Source organism: Mastigoproctus giganteus, chromosome 6 (assembly GCF_048544385.1).
Source record: "Mastigoproctus giganteus isolate SK-2022 chromosome 6, ASM4854438v1, whole genome shotgun sequence".
Classification (NCBI taxonomy): Eukaryota; Metazoa; Arthropoda; class Arachnida; order Uropygi; family Thelyphonidae; genus Mastigoproctus; species Mastigoproctus giganteus.
Window position 1 is genome coordinate 146,915,478 of NC_143580.1, and position 21,548 is coordinate 146,937,025.

At 36.9% G+C, this 21,548-nt stretch overlaps 1 protein-coding gene across 1 annotated transcript in view; it reads right to left on the reverse strand.

Annotated features, from left to right (window-relative positions):
- The window catches only part of Naa20A (N-alpha-acetyltransferase 20 A), a 166,786-nt gene that overhangs the window by 57,122 nt on the left and 88,116 nt on the right, over nucleotides 1-21,548 (reverse strand). Inside the window, exon 4 of the mRNA XM_090376522.1 lies at nucleotides 336-465. Within this exon, the coding sequence (XP_090232648.1) occupies nucleotides 336-465 (130 nt within the window). The remainder of the gene's footprint in view (nucleotides 1-335; nucleotides 466-21,548) is intronic.

Genomic DNA, 21,548 nt, shown 5'->3' on the forward strand with positions numbered 1-21,548 from the left:
CAAAACAAAATTCATAGAAATCGTGTTAAATCAAAATGACTCACGTAAAAAGAGAATGAAATATTTATTTTGAATTCGTGTTAAATCAAATTCGTGTAAAAAAAGTTTGTGCAAAAACAGAATTAGGTGTATTACCTCTTCATTTGTCTCTCACTGGTCTTTTGTAATAGTGACCAGAAGGAAGGTTGCCTTTACTAAGTTATTGATGGGGAGGACAGTGTTTTGGCTCATATTTCAATATCAACAGTTGAAAACAAGTAGTAAAATGAATAAAGGTAGAATTCTCACTGCTGTGGAAATGGTTATCCCCTCCCCATGGTCTAAATTATACTTACTTTTCAGATATTTCTTCCAATCCGGCCATCAAAGTTGCTGCTAATCCCAGGCGTCTGTAATCTGGCGCAACAGTTAAAGCAGTTACATGACCATGCCAATTATCACCATGACCTTCTGCCTTTCCCATAACTAAAGAGCAATTTAAAAAAAAAAATATATTATAAGAATACTTCTGATATGTCAAATGCTTTTATACAGGATGATTTAAAATTGGACAGCAATATTTTACAAGAATGTTCTGCACAAAAAATACAAAAAAAAAAATTCCCAAAGCCATTTTTTTTTTTTTTTAATTTTAAAAGCACCATTATAGAGTTATACAATTTTGAACTTCTGTAGTGTTATTTTCACTACTGTATATGGCAGCCAACAACTGTAATGAAAGGAAAATTGTGTAATGTTCAAATGCTCAGGCTATTAGCATTAGTAGAGGCATATGATGCAAAAAAGCAAGCTTATGCAGCATCAGCCAAAAAATAAAAAAACCCCACTTCCACTTCACCCCTCCGTTCGTTCGAAATACCTGTCCAGCTGAGCCTTAAATTTATTTAGGTTATCAACTTCCACAACAAAGGATGGAAGTCTGTTCCACCAACCAACTACTCGCTGGCTAAAGGCAAATTTCCGCACATCTATCCTACATCTGTCTTTCCTCAATTTGAATTTATGCCCTCTCAGGTGATTATTCTGAGCAAGAGGAAGAATCCCATCGGCATTGAGCATGCTCAAACCATTCAAGGCTTTATGCACCTCTATCAGATCACCTCGCTGGTGCCTAGTCTCCAGACGCTGTAATTTGCAAAACTTAAGCCTTTCCTCGTAAGAGTACCCCTTTGTTCCATTCACTAATCTTGTTGCCCTTCTCAGTACTCGTTCCAGCAGCTCTGCATCCTTCTTGAAATGAGGCCTCCAGACCTGCATACAGTACTCAAGGTGTGGCCTGACCATTGCCTTATACCAGGGAATAATTACCTCCTTATCCCTGCTAGAAAAATTCCTGTATATCATTGACAAGACACAATGAGCTACTCTTGCAGCCTGTCTGCATGCTCAGAGAACTTCATATCTGCCTGCACAACCACCCCCATGTCCTTTTCATTCTCTACCACTGCAAATATAGTACCACAGAGTTGATATGTTGCTCTGGGGTTGTTGTCACATCTGGTGAGTATGGGCTTGGCACACCCAGGGTCCTGAGCTGGATATCATCATTCTTCATTTTCTTGGTGATTCCCTTCTACTTTTCTCTCTCTCTCTCTCTCTCTCAGGGTAACTTGGGAATTTTTTTTTTTTTCCCCTGGTGCAGCATAAGCCTCAGGCTTCCTTGCACCATATGGCTATTAATAATAATAATAATAATATGTAGTACTTTATATTTGTCAATGTTAAACTTCATTTGCTACCTCTCAGCCCATCTGCTCAACCTTTCCAGATCCTGTTGCAGCAGCATAGTGTCAGTAGTGCCCCTGACAACCCTGCACACCTTTGTATCGTCTGCAAACTTGGACATTAAGCTTGATATACCATCATCAATATTATTTATAAATACAGAAAACAGTAATGGACCCAAAACTGAACCCTGAGGGAATCCACTAATAACATTAGTCCACGATGAGCAGTGTCCATTGATTACCACTCTCTGTCTTCTGCCACTCAACCATCCCTTTATCCATAGCAGCAATTTGCCTCCAATGCCACACTGCTCCAATTCTTTCAGCAGTCTTCCATGTGAAACAGTATCAAGAGCCTTTCTAAGATCCAAGTATATAATATCCAAGTTATTCCCTGCATCCACTTCTTTTGTGACTACATCATAGTATCCAATCAAATTGGTCAGGCAAGACTTCCCCTTAACAATACCATGCTGTGTCCAAGCTATAACTGAAGTCTTCTCTAGATGATCCTGCAGTGCTTCTTTAACCAGTGCCTCCATTAATTTTCCTGGAACAGAAGTTAAACTCACAGGTCTATAATTACTTGTGTCAGCCTTTGTTCCTCCTTTGTGAATTGGGATCACATCTGCACATCTCCAGTCTGTGGGTACCTCCCCTGAGTCCAAGGAAGTTCTCATAATTATGGCTAAGGGTTTGTTTACTTCCTTTGCTGACTCCTTTAATATAACTGGATAGATCCCATCCACCCCAGGTGCCTTTCTTGTGTTTACCTTCAACAATTTCTCCTACACTTTACTCTCAGTTATTACAAGATTCTCTAGCTTACTTCCAGAGTTCAATACACCTCTGGCATTCCCCTCACTGAATAACTCCTCATGTGTGAATATCGATGCAAAATATTCATTTAGTTTGTTAGCTACCTGAGCAGAATCATCAATGACCCATCAATATCAAGTGGACCAATCTGATTCATCCCCTTCTTTCAAGAGTTTACAAAAGTAAAGAACTCTTTGCTGTTTTTCTTTGCATCCCTTGCCAAGGATTTCTTGTAATCTGCCTTTGCCTGCCTAACCTCCTTTGTAACTTGGTTACAGATCAACTTGTATCTATCATAGGCTTCTGTGTCACGTGTTAATTTATATGTATCCCATGCATTTTTTTTCCCTTCTCTGTCATATGTCTCATTAGTTCATTTGACATCCATTTAGGCCTAAACCTGAATTTGCTGTTGGTAACATCCTCAGTTGGTCCCACTGTATAGAATTTAAATACTGTCTCAGACCATCTTAGTCGCCTTTATGAAAGCAATAACCCTTCCCTTTACTTCTGATGGTAGTTACCTCTGAGTAAATCCCACTTCAGCACACCGTGATCACTGCCACCTAGTGGGTCCTTTATCTGCAGATTCTTAATGCATGAAGAATCACTACTGATAACTACTCCTTTTAGTTGCCTCCCGAACATGCTGATGTAGAAAAACAATCAATCATCCAATAAAACCACAAAAGCCTTGCTAGAGTGTGAGTGACCAACCCACAAATTCCAGTCAATATCTGGGAAATTAAAATCCCCCATTATAAGACTCTCTGTTGTAACAGCCCACTATTTCTCTGTACAGTTTCTTATTATACTCAGAGTCATTAGGCCTATAGCACACTCCTACTCTCAATTTTGATCTCCCAATGCTTATGTCACACCAGACTGACTCGACACTGCACTGTCCAGCAATGTCGACTGGCTTCACTTCCTTGGATTTTATGTGTTTCTTAACTAATAGCATAACCCCTCCTCCCTTCCTATCCTATCTATCCTTTCTGTAGACGTTGTACTCCCCAAATTCCACGTCTGCATTTCTTATATCTGTGTGACACCATATCTCTGATATCCCAACAACATCCGCCTTTGATGCTTTGAGCAATACCTCAAATTCATCAAATTTATTTACCAAACTCCTAGCATTGGTGTACACGCAAGTATACATGCACTTGTTTCTATTCTTAGCTACCCTAACACAACCCATGTGTTTACTTGTACTGCAATGGCTCCCAACAGTCTCTGATATATTCTGCATCTTGTTTTTCAGGCTTTTGCTCATTCCAATAGAAGCAGTGCAAGAATCACTTTCACCTCTGCCAGTGGCTACTTTTAATCTATTTTAGTCTTTGTATCCCCCCAAGCTAGCAGTTTTCCAACCTACCTAACACTGCCTCGATAGCATCAGCAAATATTCTTGCACCCTTTCTATTTAAGTGTATCCCATCCATGTAGAAGCAGTCTCTCCTGTTAACAAGTACAATCTAGGATGAAAAAATTCTACCCCTTGAGCCTTGCACAATCTTTTCAGGGCCGAATTGATCAGCAAGGCTCTCATCATATACTCCCTCCTATCTCATCATATACTCCCTCCAGATATTGACATCATATACTCCCTCCTATCAACCCTAATTCACGGCTTTTTTTCAACAGTGACCTGTACTTGTTAAGTAATTCTGCCCGGTGCCCTACTCTTGATATCATTAATGCCAATAAAGGTGATATACAACTATATCACCTTTTGTGCTCTTAAAAGATGATATCCACTCTACAACGTCATCAATCTTTGACCCTGGCAGACATACAATGGTCCTGTTCCACCTATCTCTTTTACAAAGCATGTTCCCCGTTTCCCTGACAACAGAGTCACCAACAACTACTAGTTCCTGTGGGACCAGCGCATTCTGCCTTGGGGGTTGCCGCTGTGTTGCATGATGAACAAGTGCAAGCTCTGGCATTGATGTGGGCAGCTGAGAGCGAGCTTGAAGGGCCCCTCAATTTAGTTCCTTTGAGGGCATCCACCCTGTCCTTCAAGCTCTCATATAGGCCCATAACAACGCTGAATTGTTGCTTGATTTCGTTACACTCCTTGCATCCCGCGCACACACAAAGACATCCCCCATGGCAATATCATGTCCCGTACCTGATTGCTCCACAAACATCATGCAAGCAGTGCATTTTAAATGGCTGTGATTCAGAGGGCAACTGCCCCCCTCAGTGCTCCTCTGAGCCACAGCACTCCCATTAGCTTGAGCCTTTTGTTTTGCTGCTGTGGTCTGAGTCATGATTTCGATTTAATTTCAATAAAATTTCAATTTCAGTACAAAATTACAACCCTAAACTTGTATCCCAACAAAGTTATAACGGTATATATATTTTTCAGTATCAAGTATTAATTATCTACGAGTTCCCTTTATATAACGGAGTTTGAGCACGAGAGTTTCCTGTGTGGACGTGCCTTTCTGCCGCTACTGGAACAGAGAAGTTTTTTCTGATTTATATTCTGCTTTATTAGTTTAAATTGACATATTAACTTATTTCTAGAGTAGCTTTATATTCCTATTTACGGTACTTAAAGTTAAAGTAACTTAGATAGAGATTTGTAGGTATTACTTAGTATCGGAAAGGGTATCAAATACACGAGTTTACCGTTCATAGACAGCCGCCATAGTTACGTGAAAATTAATCAGTAAATCTATTAATCTTGTCGAACTTCATTGGCAATTAAATTGTTCTTTTAACTATATATATATAACGACTTAGAGTACAAACGTAACAAATAATTAATACATACTTGATACTCGTTCGTGAATTCCCGCCATTTTTACACGATAGCATAAGCTTAGTGTAGTATAGTGCATAATATAATATTGTCAATTATTCAGTAAATCTATTAATCTTGATAAACTTTATTGTCAATTAAATTGTATTTTTAACTCTATAAATATATATAACGACTTAATCGTAACAAATAATTAATACATAACTATAGTGGTACACGTGATTTGGAAGTTGTATAAAGGGAACACTAGATACCGAAAAAAAAAAAAAAAAATATATATATATATATATCCATATATATATATATATATATATATATATATATATAATATAACTTAAGGATTTAATTTTTGTTTTAAATTTTATTGAATTACATTGGAATCATGACTCTAACCAGAGCAGCAAAGCAAAAGGCTCAAGCTAATGGGAGTGCTGTGGTTCAGGGGAGAACTGTGATTCAGAGGGCCAGTTGCCCTCTGAATCACAGTCTATTAAAATGCACTGTTTGCTTGATGTTTGCGGAGCAGTTGGGTACGGGACATGATACTGCCAAGGGGGATGTCTTTGTGTGTGCACGATGTAAGGAGTGCAAGGAAATCAGGCGACAACTCAGCGTTGTTATGGGCCTTTATGAGAGCTTGAAGGACAGGGTGGATGCCCTCGAAGGAAATAAATTGAGGGGCCCATCAAGCTCTCAGCTGCCCACATCAATGCCAGAGCTTGCACTTGGTCATCAGGCAACACAGAAGCAGCCCCCTAGGCAGAATGCGCTGGTCCCACAGGAACTAGTAGTTGTTGGTGACTCTATTGTCAGGGAAACGGGGAACATGCTTTGTAAAAAGGATAGGTGGAATAGGACCAGGGTATGTCTGCCAGGGGCAAAGGTTGATGACATTGTAGAGCGGATATCATCTTTTAAGGGCACAAAAGGTGATATAGTTGTACACGTTGGCACGAATGATATTAAGAGTAGGAGACCGGCGGAATTACTTAGCAAGTACAGGTCACTGCTGAAAAAAAGCCGTGAATTAGGGTTGAACTTGAAAGTGTCTGCAATTCTGCCCAGACACGATAGGAGGGAGTATATGATGAGAGCCTTGTCGATCAATTCGGCCCTGGAGGGATTGTGCAAGGCTCAAGGGGTAGAATTTTTTTCAGCCTGGACTGTACTTGTTAACAGGAGAGATTGCTTCTACAGGGATGGGATACACTTAAATAGAAAGGGTGCAAGAATATTTGCTGATGCTATCGAGGCAGTGTTAGGTAGGTTGGAAAACTGCTAGCTTGGGGGGGATACAAGGACTAATAGATTAACAGTAGCCACTGGCAGAGGTGGAAGTGATTCTTGCACTGCTTCTATTGAAATGAGCAGAAGTCTGAAAAACAAGATGCAGGATATTTCAGAGACTGCTGGTAGTCATTGCGTTACAAGTAAACACATGGGTTGTGTTAGGGTAGCTAAGAATAGAAACAGGTGCATGTATACCTGCGTGTACACCAATGCTAGGAGTTTGGTAAATAAATTTGATGAATTTGAGGTATTGCTCAAAACATCAAAGGCAGATATTGTTGGGATATCAGAGACGTGGTGTCACACAGATATAAGTAATGTGGAACTGGAATTTGGGGAATACAATGTGTATAGAAAGGATAGACAGGACAGGAGGGGAGGAGGGGTTATGCTATTAATTAAGAAACACATAAAGTCCAAGGAAGTGAAGCCAGTCGACATCGATGGACAGGGCAGTGCCGAATCAGTTTGGTGTGACATAAGCATAGGGAAATCAAAATTGAGAGTAGGAGTGTGCTATAGGCCTAATGACTCTGATGAGTATAATAAGATATTGTACAGGGAAATAGAGTGGGCCAGTAAATCAGAGAGTCTTATAATGGGGGATTTTAATTTCCCAGATATTGACTGGAATTTGTGGGTTGGTCACTCGCACACTAGCAAGGCTTTTGTGGATTTATTGGATGATTGTTTTCTACACCAGCATGTTCGTGAGGCAACAAGAGGGAGCAATACTCTTGATCTGATTATCAGTAGTGACTCTTCATGCATTAAGAACCTGCAGATAAATGAACCACTAGGTGGCAGTGATCACAGTGTGTTGAAGTGGGATTTACTCAAGGAGGTAACTACCATCAGAGGTAAAGGGAAGGGTTTTTGTTTTCGTAAAGGCGACTATGATGGTCTGAGACAGTATTTAAATTCTATACAGTGGGACCAACTGATGATGTTACCAACAGCAAACTCAAAATGGGAAGCATTCAAGGAACTAATCTTGGAGGCTACCAGGCTTTACATACCAACTAAGAAATATTGTTCAAGGTTTAGGCCTAAATGGTTGTCAGATGAACTAATGAGACATGTGGCAGAGAAGAAAAATGCATGGGATACATATAAATTAATGGGTGACATGGAAGCCTATGATAGATATAAGTTGGTCTGTAACCAAGTCACAAAGGAGATTAGGCAGGCAAAGGCAGACTACGAAAAATCCTTGGCAAAGGATGCAAAGAAAAACAGAAAAGAGTTCTTTACATACTTGAACTCGAGAAGGAAAGGGATGAATCAGATTGGTCCACTGGATATTGATGGTTCAACAGTTGAGGATCCTGCTCAGGTGGCTAACAATCTAAACGAGTATTTTGCATCTACATTCACGCATGAGGAGTTATTCAGGAAGGAGAATGATGTAGGTAAAGTAAACATTGGCAGTGAGCTGGATGATTTTGTAATAACTGAGAGGAAAGTGGAGGAGAGATTGTTGAGGATAAACATAAAAAAGGCACCTGGGGTGGATGGGATCTATCCAGTTATATTAAAGGAGGCAGCAAAGGAAGTATGCAAACCCCTAGCCATAATTATGAGAGCTTCTTTGGACTCAGGGGAGGTACCCATAGACTGGAGATGTGCAAATGTAACCCCAATTCACAAAGGAGGATCAAAGGCTGACACAAGTAATTATAGACCTGTTAGTTTAACTTCTGTTCCAGGTAAATTAATGGAGGCACTGGTTAAAGAAGCACTGCAGGATCATCTAGACAAGAATTCAGTTATAGCTCAGACGCAGCATGGTTTTGTTAAGGGCAGGTCTTGCCTGACCAATTTGATTGGATACTATGATGTAGTCACAAAAGAACTGGATGCAGGGAATAACTTTGATATTATATATTTGGATCTTAGATAGGCTTTTGATACTGTTGCACATGGAAGACTGCTGCACAAATTGGAGCAGTGTGGCATTGGAGGCAAATTGCTGCTATGGATAAGGGGATGGTTGAGTGGCAGAAGACAGAGAGTGGTAATCAATGGACACTGCTCAACGTGGACTAATGTTATTAGTGGAGTTCCTCAAGGTTCAGTGTTGGGTCCGTTGTTGTTTTCGGTGTTTATGAATGATATTGATGATGGGATATCAAGTTTAATGTCCAAGTTTGCAGATGATACAAAGGTTGGCAGGGTCGTCAAGGACACTACTGACGCTATGCTGCTGCAACAGGATCTGGAAAGGTTGAACAGATGGGCTGAGAGGTGGCAAATGAAGTTTAACATTGACAAATGTAAAGTACTGCATATGGGAAACAGTAACCCCAGAGCAACGTATCAACTCTGCGGTACCACACTGACAGTGGTGGAGAATGAAAAGGACCTGGGGGTAATTGTGCAGGGAGATATGAAGTTCTCTGAGCAGTGCAGACGAGCTGCAAGAGTAGCTCATGGTGTCTTGTCAATGATATACAGGAATTTTTCTAGCAGGGATAAGGAGGTGATTATTCCCTTGTATAAGGCAATGGTTAGGCCACATCTTGAGTACTGTATACAGGTCTGGAGGCCTCATTTCAAGAAGGATGTAGAGCTGCTGGAACGGGTACAGAGAAGGGCAACAAGATTAGTAAATGGAACAAAGGGTTGCTCTTACGAAGAAAGGCTTAAGTTTTGCAAATTACAGAGTCTGGAGACTAGGCACCGGCGAGGTGATCTGATAGAGGTGTATAAGGCCTTGAATGGTTTGAGCATGCTCAATGCCAATGGGATTCTTCATCTTTCTCAGAATAATCTCCTCAGAGGGCATAAATTCAAATTGAGGAAGGACGGATGTCGGATAGATGTGCGGAAATTTGCCTTTGGCCAGCGGGTGGTTGGTTGGTGGAACCGACTTCCATCACTTGTTGTTGAAGTTGATAGCCTAAACAAATTTAAAGCTCAACTGGACAGGTATTTCGAACGAACGGAGGGGTGAAATGGGAGAGGGTTTTTTTTTTTTTTTTTGGGCTGATGCTGAATAAGCTTGCTTTCTTGCATCGTATGCCTCTACTAATGCTAATGCTAATAACTTCCGTATCAAGTTATGTATTAATTAATTATGTTACGTTTGTAATCTAAGGCGTTATATATATTTAGTTAAAGTGTCAAGTTATGTAAGTTATGTATTAATTAATTATGTTATGTTTGTAATCTAAGTTATTATATATATTTAGTTAAAAGTACAATTTAATTGACAACGAAGTTTAACAAGTTTAATAGATTTTACTGATTAATTGACAATATTATACTATAGTTTGGAATATAACGTATCTATCTAGTTTGGAATATAACATATTGTATAACAAAGGCGGCAAGTTACGAATGGTAAATCTACGGACACTTAAGTATTAATTAACTTCCAAATCTTGCTGTATCAAATCAGAATAAACTAACGATCCTGACTAGGTCTATAAGCTACTTATAGAAAATAATTTGATGTAAAAAATGGTCAATAAAGCGGCTAAATATGGCTAAAAAAACGTCTTGTTCCTGCAACTTGTAACACGTGGATTTGATACCCTTATCGATACTTTTATGCAATTACAAGGACGAGTAAAAAATAACTACACCAGATTAATCAGAAAATCACAAAATAATGCTATACTACTAAATTTAAATCAAAAGTTTTAGAAAAACAATAATTTCAAATCAATAAATAAGAAAAATCCACTTAGCGACTTTGAACACATCTGGCTCCCACTAGCCTCATCAGCAGATATGCTGACAAGGTCTGATATGCTATTAATATGGTCCAATCAATTAATCTCCCATAATGATGACCCACACGTTACACTAAATTGCACTGGATTTGCCTATGACAATACAAGAATTCCCCACTGACCAAAAATACGGATTATGCATGCTAAGCACTATGTAACGTAAAATTGACTTGCCAGTCTATCAAGTACATGAATCTCGACAGTGAATAATGCACTACAAGGTTGACATAGTAGTGCAAGATTTGCTATAAAAAACTCCATATAGATCTGCCTATCTCCTGTGTAAATTTTTTTAATCCACTATTGTTCTAATCTGATGATATGATCACTGGACACAGCATTCAGTATTGCTGGTTCATTTTAACTGCCATCTCAAATAAGGCCAAATGGTCACTTTTTCTTGTTAGGGAATTCCATAGCCTGAGTTTGTGCTGTTGGATGGCAAAAAATACATACCAGCTGAGATGATGATGCTGAAATTGTAAAAATACCACTGCTTGTGTTTTACATAAAGTGCTTATTGGAATATTTAGCTAATGTGAAGGTTCTGCAACATGGAATGTTCACATTAGTCAAGCTTCCATCTGTTCTGCAATAGTTCAACGTCTCAATACATACTGAATAGTCTTTTTATGACATTTTCTGCAATGCAACTTGCATATTAATGTGATAGATCCAGTCACATTAACATGAACTATAGCCAAGGAAACCCACAACATAACTCCTTCATAATATAAATTAAACATTTTGCAAAACTGATTTATCTAATAAGGAATTCAGCCAATGTTATTGTTATTTGTATAACTTGATAACAATGCCTTAAATCCAGAATTGACTACAGACTTTGTAAATAGTGTGGCATTGGAGGCAAATTGCTGCTATGGATAAAGGGGTGGTTGAGGTGGAGAAGACAGAGAGTTGTAATCAATGGACACAGCTCATCGTGGACTAATGTTATTAGTGGAGTCCCTCAGGGTTCAGTATTGGGTCCTTTATTGTTTTCTGTATTTATAAATGATATTGATGATGGTATATCAGGCTTAATGTCCAAGTTTGCAGACGACACGAAGGTTGGCAGGGTTGTCAAGGACACTACTGACACTATGCTGCTGCAACAGGATCTGGAAAGGTTGAGCAGATGGACTGAGAGGTGGCAAATGAAGTTTAACATTGACAAATGTAAAGTACTACATATGGGAAACAGCAACCCCAGAGCAACGTATCAACTCTGTGGTACTACACTGACAGTGGTAGAGAATGAAAGGGACTTGGGGGTGGTTGTGCAGGCAGATATGAAGTTCTCTGAGCAGTGCAGACGGGCTGCAAGAGTAGCTCATGGTGTATTGTCAATGATATATAGGAATTTTTCTAGCAGGGATAAGGAGGTGATTATTCCCTGGTATAAGGCAATGGTCAGGCCACACCTAGAGTACTGTATACAGGCCTGGAGACTTCATTTCAAGAAGGATGTAGAGCTGCTGGAACGAGTACAGAGAAGGGCAACAAGATTAGTGAATGGAACAAAGGGGGTGCTCTTATGAAGAAAGGCTTAAGTTTTGCGAATTACAGTGCCTGGAGACTAGGCAGCAGCGAGGTAATCTGATAGAGGTGTACAAAGCCTTGAATGGTTTGAGCATGCTCAATGCTGATGGGATTCTTCCTCTTGTTCAGAATAATCACCTGAGAGGGATAAATTCAAATTGAGGAAAGACAGATGTAGGATAGATGTGCGGAAATTTGCCTTTGGCCAGCGGGTGGTTGGTAGGTGGAACAGACTTCCATCCCTTGTCGTGGAAGTTGATAGCCTAAATAAGTTTAAGGCTCGGCTGGACAGGTATTTCGAACGAACAGAGGGGTGAAGTGGAAGTGGTTATTTTTTTATTTATTTATTTTACTTTAATTTTTTTGGCTGATGCTGCATAAGCTTGCTTTCTTGCATCAAATGCCTCTACTAATGCTAATGCTAACACCTCTAGAAATATTTACCTCCACTTTTTGAATAACCCTGTATAACCATATAAAGAGACATTTAATTTTTTTTGTTAATTATATATCCACAAACATGAACATATACAGGATGTCTTTGAAATAAATGGCAGCTTAAGGGTGAAGGTTTGGATGATAAAATGAAATCGAAAAGGTCCCACAAAACAGGGTGAAAGAGGCTTACTTCAAGAGTTAAATGCTTGTACAATTTGTCAATAATATCAATATTTAACATTAGTAAAATGTTTGAATAAGTGAATAAATTTGTCACTGACACGTGACTCATTATTTACACGGCAAATGCACAAAAAGAGATGTTTTACCTTCCTTGAGTGAAAGAAGTTGAAGTTTGATACAATTAATAGAATTATCTACTCTCAGTGGTAAATGTTTGCTTTCTCAGTCTTGTTTATTGTGTGCATAAAGGTTGAGCGTATAAAGTTAGCAACTGCTTTTACATTTAATGGGCATATAGTATGTACTTTGTTCTCAGTGGGCATGAAAGTATGTTAGATGACATGTAGGAGAAATGCAGAAAAATTTCCCAGTCATATTGCTCCTAAAACCTTTGCTGCTGTGGACCAATGAATATGTGAAAGCTGACAACTGGCACTAAGGGTTCTAAACAGAGATGCCAGTTGTCAGCAATGTAGAGGAACAGCCAAAAATAAGCAAAATTGGTGGAGGGGGGAATCAAAAATTGTACATGGAAGGTTTTGAGAAGCTCAGATCTACTCATTCCATTTTCAACCTGTTAAAGTATTAATTGCTCATGATCCAGCTTCTTCCCAACTGGAGTTCTGTACTTGGCTTCTACTGAAATGTAGTAATGATCCCATGTTTTTGAGAAAACTTTTATTCACAGATAAATGCACATTCATTTGCAGTGGTGTCTTTATTTACCACAACAGCTATCTGTGGACCATTGAAAATCCTCACATGGAACATCGGCATATGCAGAGGAAGTTTTCTGGAAATATCTGGGCTGATCACGCTTTCATTTCATTTTCATTTTCCAAATCACTCTCAAGTCAAACCTACTTAAATTTTTTGGAGAATGCTGCCAGAACTACAGGAGGACACCACACAGGCAACAAAGAGAAAAATGTGGTTCCAACATGGTGCTACTGCACATTTCACTGTGAAGTTAGCAATGGCCATTACGCATGCCAGTGGAAATGACTTTCTGGTTAATTATTACTTATTTTTGGACAGAACAAAGAAATCAGTATACCCTAACACACTCAATAAATGAAAAAAAAAAAAAAAAAAATCCCCTAACATATTCAATGGTCCAGAGGAATTGTGGAAGCTGCAGGTAACTCTGTCACATCAAATGTGAAACAATAGAGACATCAATCACTTCTGTGGTGAAATGAGCTTGTGAGAGAGAAAGAGAGGCACTTCAAACTTTCCTGTAAAATTGTTCATTTTTAAAAATAATTTTTTCATTCATAATTTATTCATAAAATAATAAACTTTATTGATAGTGATCACCTCATTAACAAAGTCAAATGGATGGTCATTGGAATTTTGCAGGCCCAAGACATTAAAGTCACATCAACCCACTGCACTAGCAAGAACTGGGTGGCATCAGTCAGCTTTCTATATACAATGATTCAAAGGAATTGCTGGCATGCCTCAAAAGCATAATGAGAAAAGACAGTGGTTACCCCAGAAAGAAATGATCATGTGTTCATTACAAATGTTTTATAAACACAGGCAAAAAAGTTTTGTAATGAATGAATGGCCAAAAAACTAAATTAAAATTTATGTGAGGTACCATAAAAAAATTTATACCTAACATAAAATTAATCTTTATCGATTATTGCCTATTACATGTCAGAAGTAATTTTGTAATGTTCATCTTTCTCTAAATGAGCTGCAGTGATTTAAATATTTTGGCCTTAATACTTGTTCAGATCATGTCAACGAAATCCTTTATTCTGCACTCTTCCCTAAACTTCTGTCTTTAATCAACACTTTGATTTTTCAACTGGTTTACTAAATAAAATATTTTGGCCTTAATACTTGTTCAGATCATGTCAATGAAATCCTTTATTCTGCACTCTTCCCTAAACTTTTGTCTTTAATCAACACTTTGATTTTTCAACTGGTTTACTAAAAGTTGTTTGTAATAAGAATAAAGTAAATTGCAATTTCTTTGCATTAAACCTTCAGCTTCACATTTTTGCTTATATTAAAGCTTGTATTTATAAAGATGTTATAAATACAATTCTGAAAGGTTGAAGAGTAGGAAATTGACTCATCTAAATTCATCTGGAATTTTTGATCCATTTAAACTTTCTATAGAAAAATGCAAAATACAGGTAGTTCTCGACTTTACGGGTTAATTCGTTCCTAGCAAGCACTCATAAAACGAAAACTCGTAAAGTGGGAATTTATTTCCCATAGACAAAGTTAAAAATAGGGGTTATGTTCTCAACTATGAAATTAGTTAGCTAATTAGTTTATGTTTAAACAATGATTGATTTATCAAAAGAAATAAAAACTTGGCCTGTAAAATCAAGCAAATTATAATAATAAAGAAATCATTTACGACTTACAAATGTAAAAGAATGTTTATTCTTCATCGTTGACTAAATGCACACTCGTTGATCACTCATTATTGGCTCAGCAGTCGCTGATTTGTTGCACAAGGAGTCGTCTTCTTCAGAAATGTTTCAAGAGACATTTGTTTCCAAGATAATCTTCTCTTTTAATTATAAATTTCAAGTCAAATTACATGCATAAGCATTTTTTAACAGTACACACAAATTGCAACTAACAAGATTCGTGTGGAATAAGTTTACGAAGCTTAAAAAAAAGGAATGAAGAGAAGATTCTGAAAATTTATTTATGTTTTTTATACGATTGAAGATTTCAGTAAAGGGGAAACACATTTCACCATAATAACATAAAAAAAAACCACACAATTCCAGCTATTGGTATTTTTGCAAATGCAAGAAGATTGAGTTTACTACCCATTTCAAGCCTGTGAGCCACCAAATACGGAAGATGCAGAAAGGCCAGGGAATGACCACCACATATCCCCGGAGCAATATGGCCTTAGTTGCTAATGCTCCTAAAAACCAAATAACAACAACAACAACTACCCGTTTATAATTGCTTGCAGTAACAGAAAACCCAATAAACCGGAAAGTGCAAATTGTTTTTATTGTTTTATGGTCGTTACCTCCAGAAATGTGCTTTAGAAAAATATCACAAAGGCGTAATTGATTCTTATACTGGAACATATGATAACAATGAAAGTGTAGAGCATTTTAATGATTTGAATTGATAACTAATACAATTTACAAACCACGCTCACGACCTTTTATATGGCCTTAAGGTGACCTTAAAAATGACATTTTAGAGAGATTAGTTAAATAGCTTAGTTATACAGCGAAAATTTCAACTTCCGAGATCTTGAAATGAATTACCAAAAAACAATGTGTTATTGGGTACACATTACGAAACGTGGTGTCTCTGGAAGTGATTAATATCGTAAAGCGGGGTACACTGTATTGTATAGCTACGCACGTGGTTTGGAATGAGGTATTTATGAATGTTTTAACATTCATTTTTTGCAATTAATGTTCATATTTTCAATTTTGCTGATACCTGATACTTGGGGGGGGAAAAAACTCATAAACCCGGGGAACTTGTAAAGTGAGAAATTCCTGTATATGTAATTCTTTAAAATTTGTAAATATTACAAAAGCAATCTGACAATCGTATCAATAATTGTTTGTCGTAAACAATTCATGTGAAAAAAAAAACAGGGCAACTTCTTTTGGTTCTACCACTTATTCAATAATATTCATAACTGAGCATGAACTGCTCCAGCAAATTACAGCTATGTGGCCCTTCAGTGCTTGTATGAAACAGTGATCAATATAATGTCACTTTAGAACACTTGAGAGCATACAGAGACAGAAAATGTCCAGTATGGGTATAACTTGGGGGGATACATGGACTAATAGATTAACAGTAGCCGCTGGCAGAGGTGAAAGTGATTCTTGCACTGCTTCTATTCGTATGAGCAGCAGCAGCCTGGAAAACAAGGTGCAGGGGATTCCAGAGACTGCTGGGAGTCATCGCGGAACAAGTAAATACATGGGCTGTGTTAGGGTGGCTAAGAATAGGAACAGGTGCAAGTATATTTGCTTGTACACCAATGCTAGGAGTTTGGTAAATAAATTTGATGAATTTGAGGTGTTGGTCAAAAAATCAAAAGCAGATATTGTTGGGTTATCAGTGATGTGGCGTCACACAAATATAAGGAATACATAACGGAATTTGGGGAGAACGATGTCTATAGGAAGGATAGAAAGGGATGAGAGGTTATGCTATTGGTTAAGAAACACATAAAACCCAAAGAAGTACAGCCAGTTGACATGGCTAGACAGTGTCATGTCGAGTCAGTTTGGTGTGACATAAGCAGTGAGAAGGCGAAATTGACAGTACGCATGTGTTATAGGCCAAATGACTCTGATAAGTATATTAAACAGCTGTACAAAGAAATAGTTGGCCAGTAAATCAGAGTGTCTTTTAATGGGGGATTTTAATTTCCCAGATATTGACTGGAATTTGTGAGTTAGTCACTCGCACACTAGCAAGGCTTTTGTGGATTTATTGGACGATTGTTTTCTACAGCAGCAGCATGTTCGGGAGATAACTAGAGGGGGTAATACTCTTGATTTGATTATCAGTAGTGATTCTTCATGCATTAAGAATCTGCAGATAAAGGACCCACTAGGTGGCAGTGATCACAGTGTGCTGACGTGGGATTTACTCAAAGATGTAACTACCATCAGGGGTAAAGAGAAGGGTTTTTGCTTTCGTAAAGGCGACTACGGTGGTCTGAGACAGTATTTAAATTCTATACGATGGGACCAACTGATGATGTTACCAACAGAAGATTCAAAAAGGGAAGCATTCAAAAAATTAATCTTGGAAGCTACTAGGCTTTTCATACCAATTAAGAAATATAGTTCAAGGTTTAGCCCTCAATGGATGTCAGATGAACTAATGATACATGTAGCAGAGAAGAAAAATACATGGAATACATATAAATTAACAGGTGACATGGAAGCCTTTGATAAATATAAGCTGGTCTGTAGCCAAGTCACAAAGGAGGTTAGGCAAGCAAAGGTAGATTGCAAGAAATCTTTGGTAAAGGATGCAAAGAAAAACAGCAAAACTTATTGCTAAAAATGAATTAATATATTAATTCATTTATATATTTATTAATATAAATATATATTAATAAATATATAAATGAATTTAATTTCTTAATATTTATTGGTTAAAATTAAAAATTACATGAAAGGAAGGTAAAAAAAGGGAATAAAGGTGAAAGTTCCATTACATTAATTGATTAAATTTAAAATTTAAAAACATATCCCTAGGAAAACGGAGTGCATCACCTTTTTCCTGGTTGTCATTTATAAAAATTGTATAAAAGAAATTCGCGTGTTAAAAAGCTAATAAGCTTTGGTAAAAATTTAATGGATAATCACCAGCACTTCAAGTTTTAAGCTGTAAAATTAGTCAATAACATTGAACATATTTTGTACTACTTCAAGCATCCTTAAGAACGTCAGTATCATTTTTAATTTTATCAGAAAAATCTAAACTAATCTAAATAAAATTATTTTTAAAATTGAAGTAGATCATTAGTTCGCTTTTTATCAGTGAAACTGAACATCTATTTTGCACATCACTCCACACTTCAAGTTCATTACACTAAAAACCCTTTCTGAATTTGCTGAAGTTCCTGGCACCAAAAAAAAAACATGAAATGAACTTGAAAATATTTGAAAGCTTAAAATCAATACTTTTCAAAATTAAATGCCACTGACTCGAAATACTTGAACATGTTTTAAATTTTTCAGAGGTTGACACAGTTTCATAATTTGTTTTCAGTACTGAAACCTCATCAAATAAATCATTCACACCCAACTTCAGTTTTTCTGTTAATTTAAAATATCCTGCTACTTCAACAAATGAGTCATAGGTTAGGACAACCATTTTTAAAGCTTAATTTGCTGAGTTTCAAAAAAGGAGTATTTTCATTAAAATTAAATATCTTTCCTAAATATCTCAATGCAGCATTATAAAATGCTTTGAAATCATTTATTACTGTGCTCTTAACTACAGGGTCTAATTTCTGAAAATGCTGATGAACTTGATACACAAAAATTTCTTGATCAAGACGATTCTTCAGTGAATTTTTTTAGATCATTCATTATATAAAAAATATCACTGGCACACATTTCATTTTTTTCAAGCTCTTTTATTCCTTTGCAAATTATTTTAATTGCATACATTGAGAAAAGAAAATATAATTCTATAATTATAGGGACCTCTGTTGAATTTTCATTAATTTGAAGGATTTTAAAAAGCTGTTTGGAACAGACTTTTGGTTTGCTTACGAAATAAAGACTCAAAGCCTTACATGAAAGCAAAATTCATTCTATACATGGTTGTAAAGAAAGCCATCTAGTTGGTACATGCCTTAAAATTTCCTTAAACTCTGTTTTGGCAAACTCATGAAATTCTTTAAGGTTATCCCTTCTTTTAGCTGAAACAGAAAAATTACCATATATTTTCAAGACAATATTTTCTATATCAATATCTAAATTACCGAAAGCATATTTAGCTAAATTATGAATAATGTGAGCATGACAGTTTGCTTTAATTATGTCTTCATTTAATTTCTTAATATTTAGGAATAAAGATTTATTACTCCCAAAATTACAATTTGCATTGTCTGCACTAAAACTAGACACCCTTTGCCAATCCAATCCTAAATTACTCATTGAATTTTTTTTAGGCACTCAAACATTCCATCTGCACTTTCATCAGCATTTTCAAAAAAATCAACTAAATAGTTTGTAGGACCATATTCGTTGTTGAAGTACTGAATTGACAAAGGAAACATTTTCATATTCTTTCTATTAGAAGCATCAATCTGTAAACAATAAAATAATGATGGATCATGATGTTTTTAATCATCGAAGTCGGACAGTCTGTAACAGCCAAATCCTCTGCTTGCACCTTCACAATGGTGAGATTGTTAGTAATCCTGGGTATAACCCCCATGTGCAAGCACACTGTGGGTGACCACTCAGGTGTGAACCAATGTAAGCAGGAGTCAAGGTGTGGCATCCACACCACAACTTGGTGATTGTCTCTTCTCCAATGGAGCCTTTATCTCATGGCTATTTCCAACCTCGTGTTGTTTGGCATTACAAGAATGCAATGACCTGCAAGATTTCTTTTTTTCTTTTCCTTGGTCGGACTACTGTTCCAAAACTTTTGATGTCAACATTTTCTCAGATCATGTCAGTGAAATTATTCTTATAGGAATGAAATCCTTTATTCCACCTTAAAATCTCATCCTTTATCTAAACCAGAAGTTTATCAAACTCTAACAGAGAGCTAAATGATTTTGTAATAAATAAGAGGAGAGTAGATGAGATCTATACAATTATAGTACGATAGGGAGCAAAGGAAGAAAGCAAACCCTAAATCATAATTATGAGAGCATCCTTTGATTTCGGGGAGGTCCCCATGGAGTGGAGATGTGTGAATATATCCCCAATTCACAAAGAGGATCAAAGGGTGACACAAGTAATTACAAACTTGTTAGTTTAAACTTCAGTCCAGGGAAAATATTGGAGTCACTGGTTAAAGAAGTAATGTAGAATCATCTAGACCATGGGTTCCCAATTTGTGTTCCACGGAACCCTAGGGTTCTGCCGATAACATTTGGGGTTCTGCAATAAAATAGCTTAAATTTAATATTTTAAACTATAAATTTAATAAAATTAATAGTTTAAAATATGTATAAAAAATTTATTTAAATAAAGTTTCAAAAATTATTAATATTCCATAGGGAGAGGGGACCTGCACACAGACTCTGCGCGGCCCACATTTGTGGAAAATAAAATCTGGTTAGTCTAATGATGGATGAATGAATCAAATACTTGCATTCGATTCTCCCACCATTAGTTGAGTCATATCCCCTGACGAAATCATCTGTAGTGAGGTGGAGTGCAGTGGTACAACGACAAGCGGGCATATCAGTCATAGATCAGCGGTGTTTTGCACTGCAATCATTTTGTGATGTCTTATGTACTTTTCATATAAAAATAAAGTGGGCATTGTATTAATTTATAATATTATGATTGTGTATACCCCAAATTAAAATATCATGGATTGTTGTTTGAGATAAGGAGTTTTAAAGAAAAGTGTAGCAAGCAGTTTACATGTTTCTAGTGACAAGAATACTGGTAAAGCGAATACTGACGAAAATACAGATCAAGGCACTAGCATTACTTGTGTAGCAGATGAATCAAGGAAACAAGAAGTGTTGTTTGTCAATACTAAAACATCGCTGTCATAAAAAACGTAATTATGACTCGAGTTATTTATTACTCTGATTCACGACCACAGGAAATCCCAAGGCCCCGATGCTTTATGTATATTATGTAATAAGATCTTATCAAATAGTTCATTAGTGCCAGCTAAATTGTGCAGACATTCTGAAACAAACCATTCAGAATAAAAAAAATAAAGATCTCAAATTTTTTGAAAGAAAACGTGAGTCTCTTGACAAAACTAAACATTTTATGTCGAAAATGTTGTCAGATAACGAAAGTGGCACAATGGGCTTCCTACAAAGTAAGCTGCATACAGCACTCGCAGGTGAAGTGCATACAATTTCTGAAACTCTCATAAAATCAGACATCAAAGATGTTGTTCAGTGTATGTTCGATGAAAAATCCTGTCAACAAATTGATAAAATTTCTTTCTCAAATACAGTTTCACACAGAATTCATGATATGGCTGAAGATACTGAGCAGAAACTTATTTTAAGACTTCAGTCACGTGATGAGTACTCTACAATTAGATGAGACAACGGACATTGCAAACCTATCAATTTTTTTAGTTTTCGTTTGTTATTACTACAATAATTCTATTGAAGAAGACATGTTACTCTGTGAAAATTTAGAAACCAGTACAACAGGAGAAATGTATTAAATGTACTGATAATTTTATGAAGACTCGCGGAATAAGTTGGTTTGTTTGTTATTTGGTTTTTAGGAGCATTAGCAACTAAGGCCATATTGCTCAGGGATATGCGGTGGTCATTCCTTGACCTTTCCGCATCCTCCGTATTTGGTGGTGACGGGC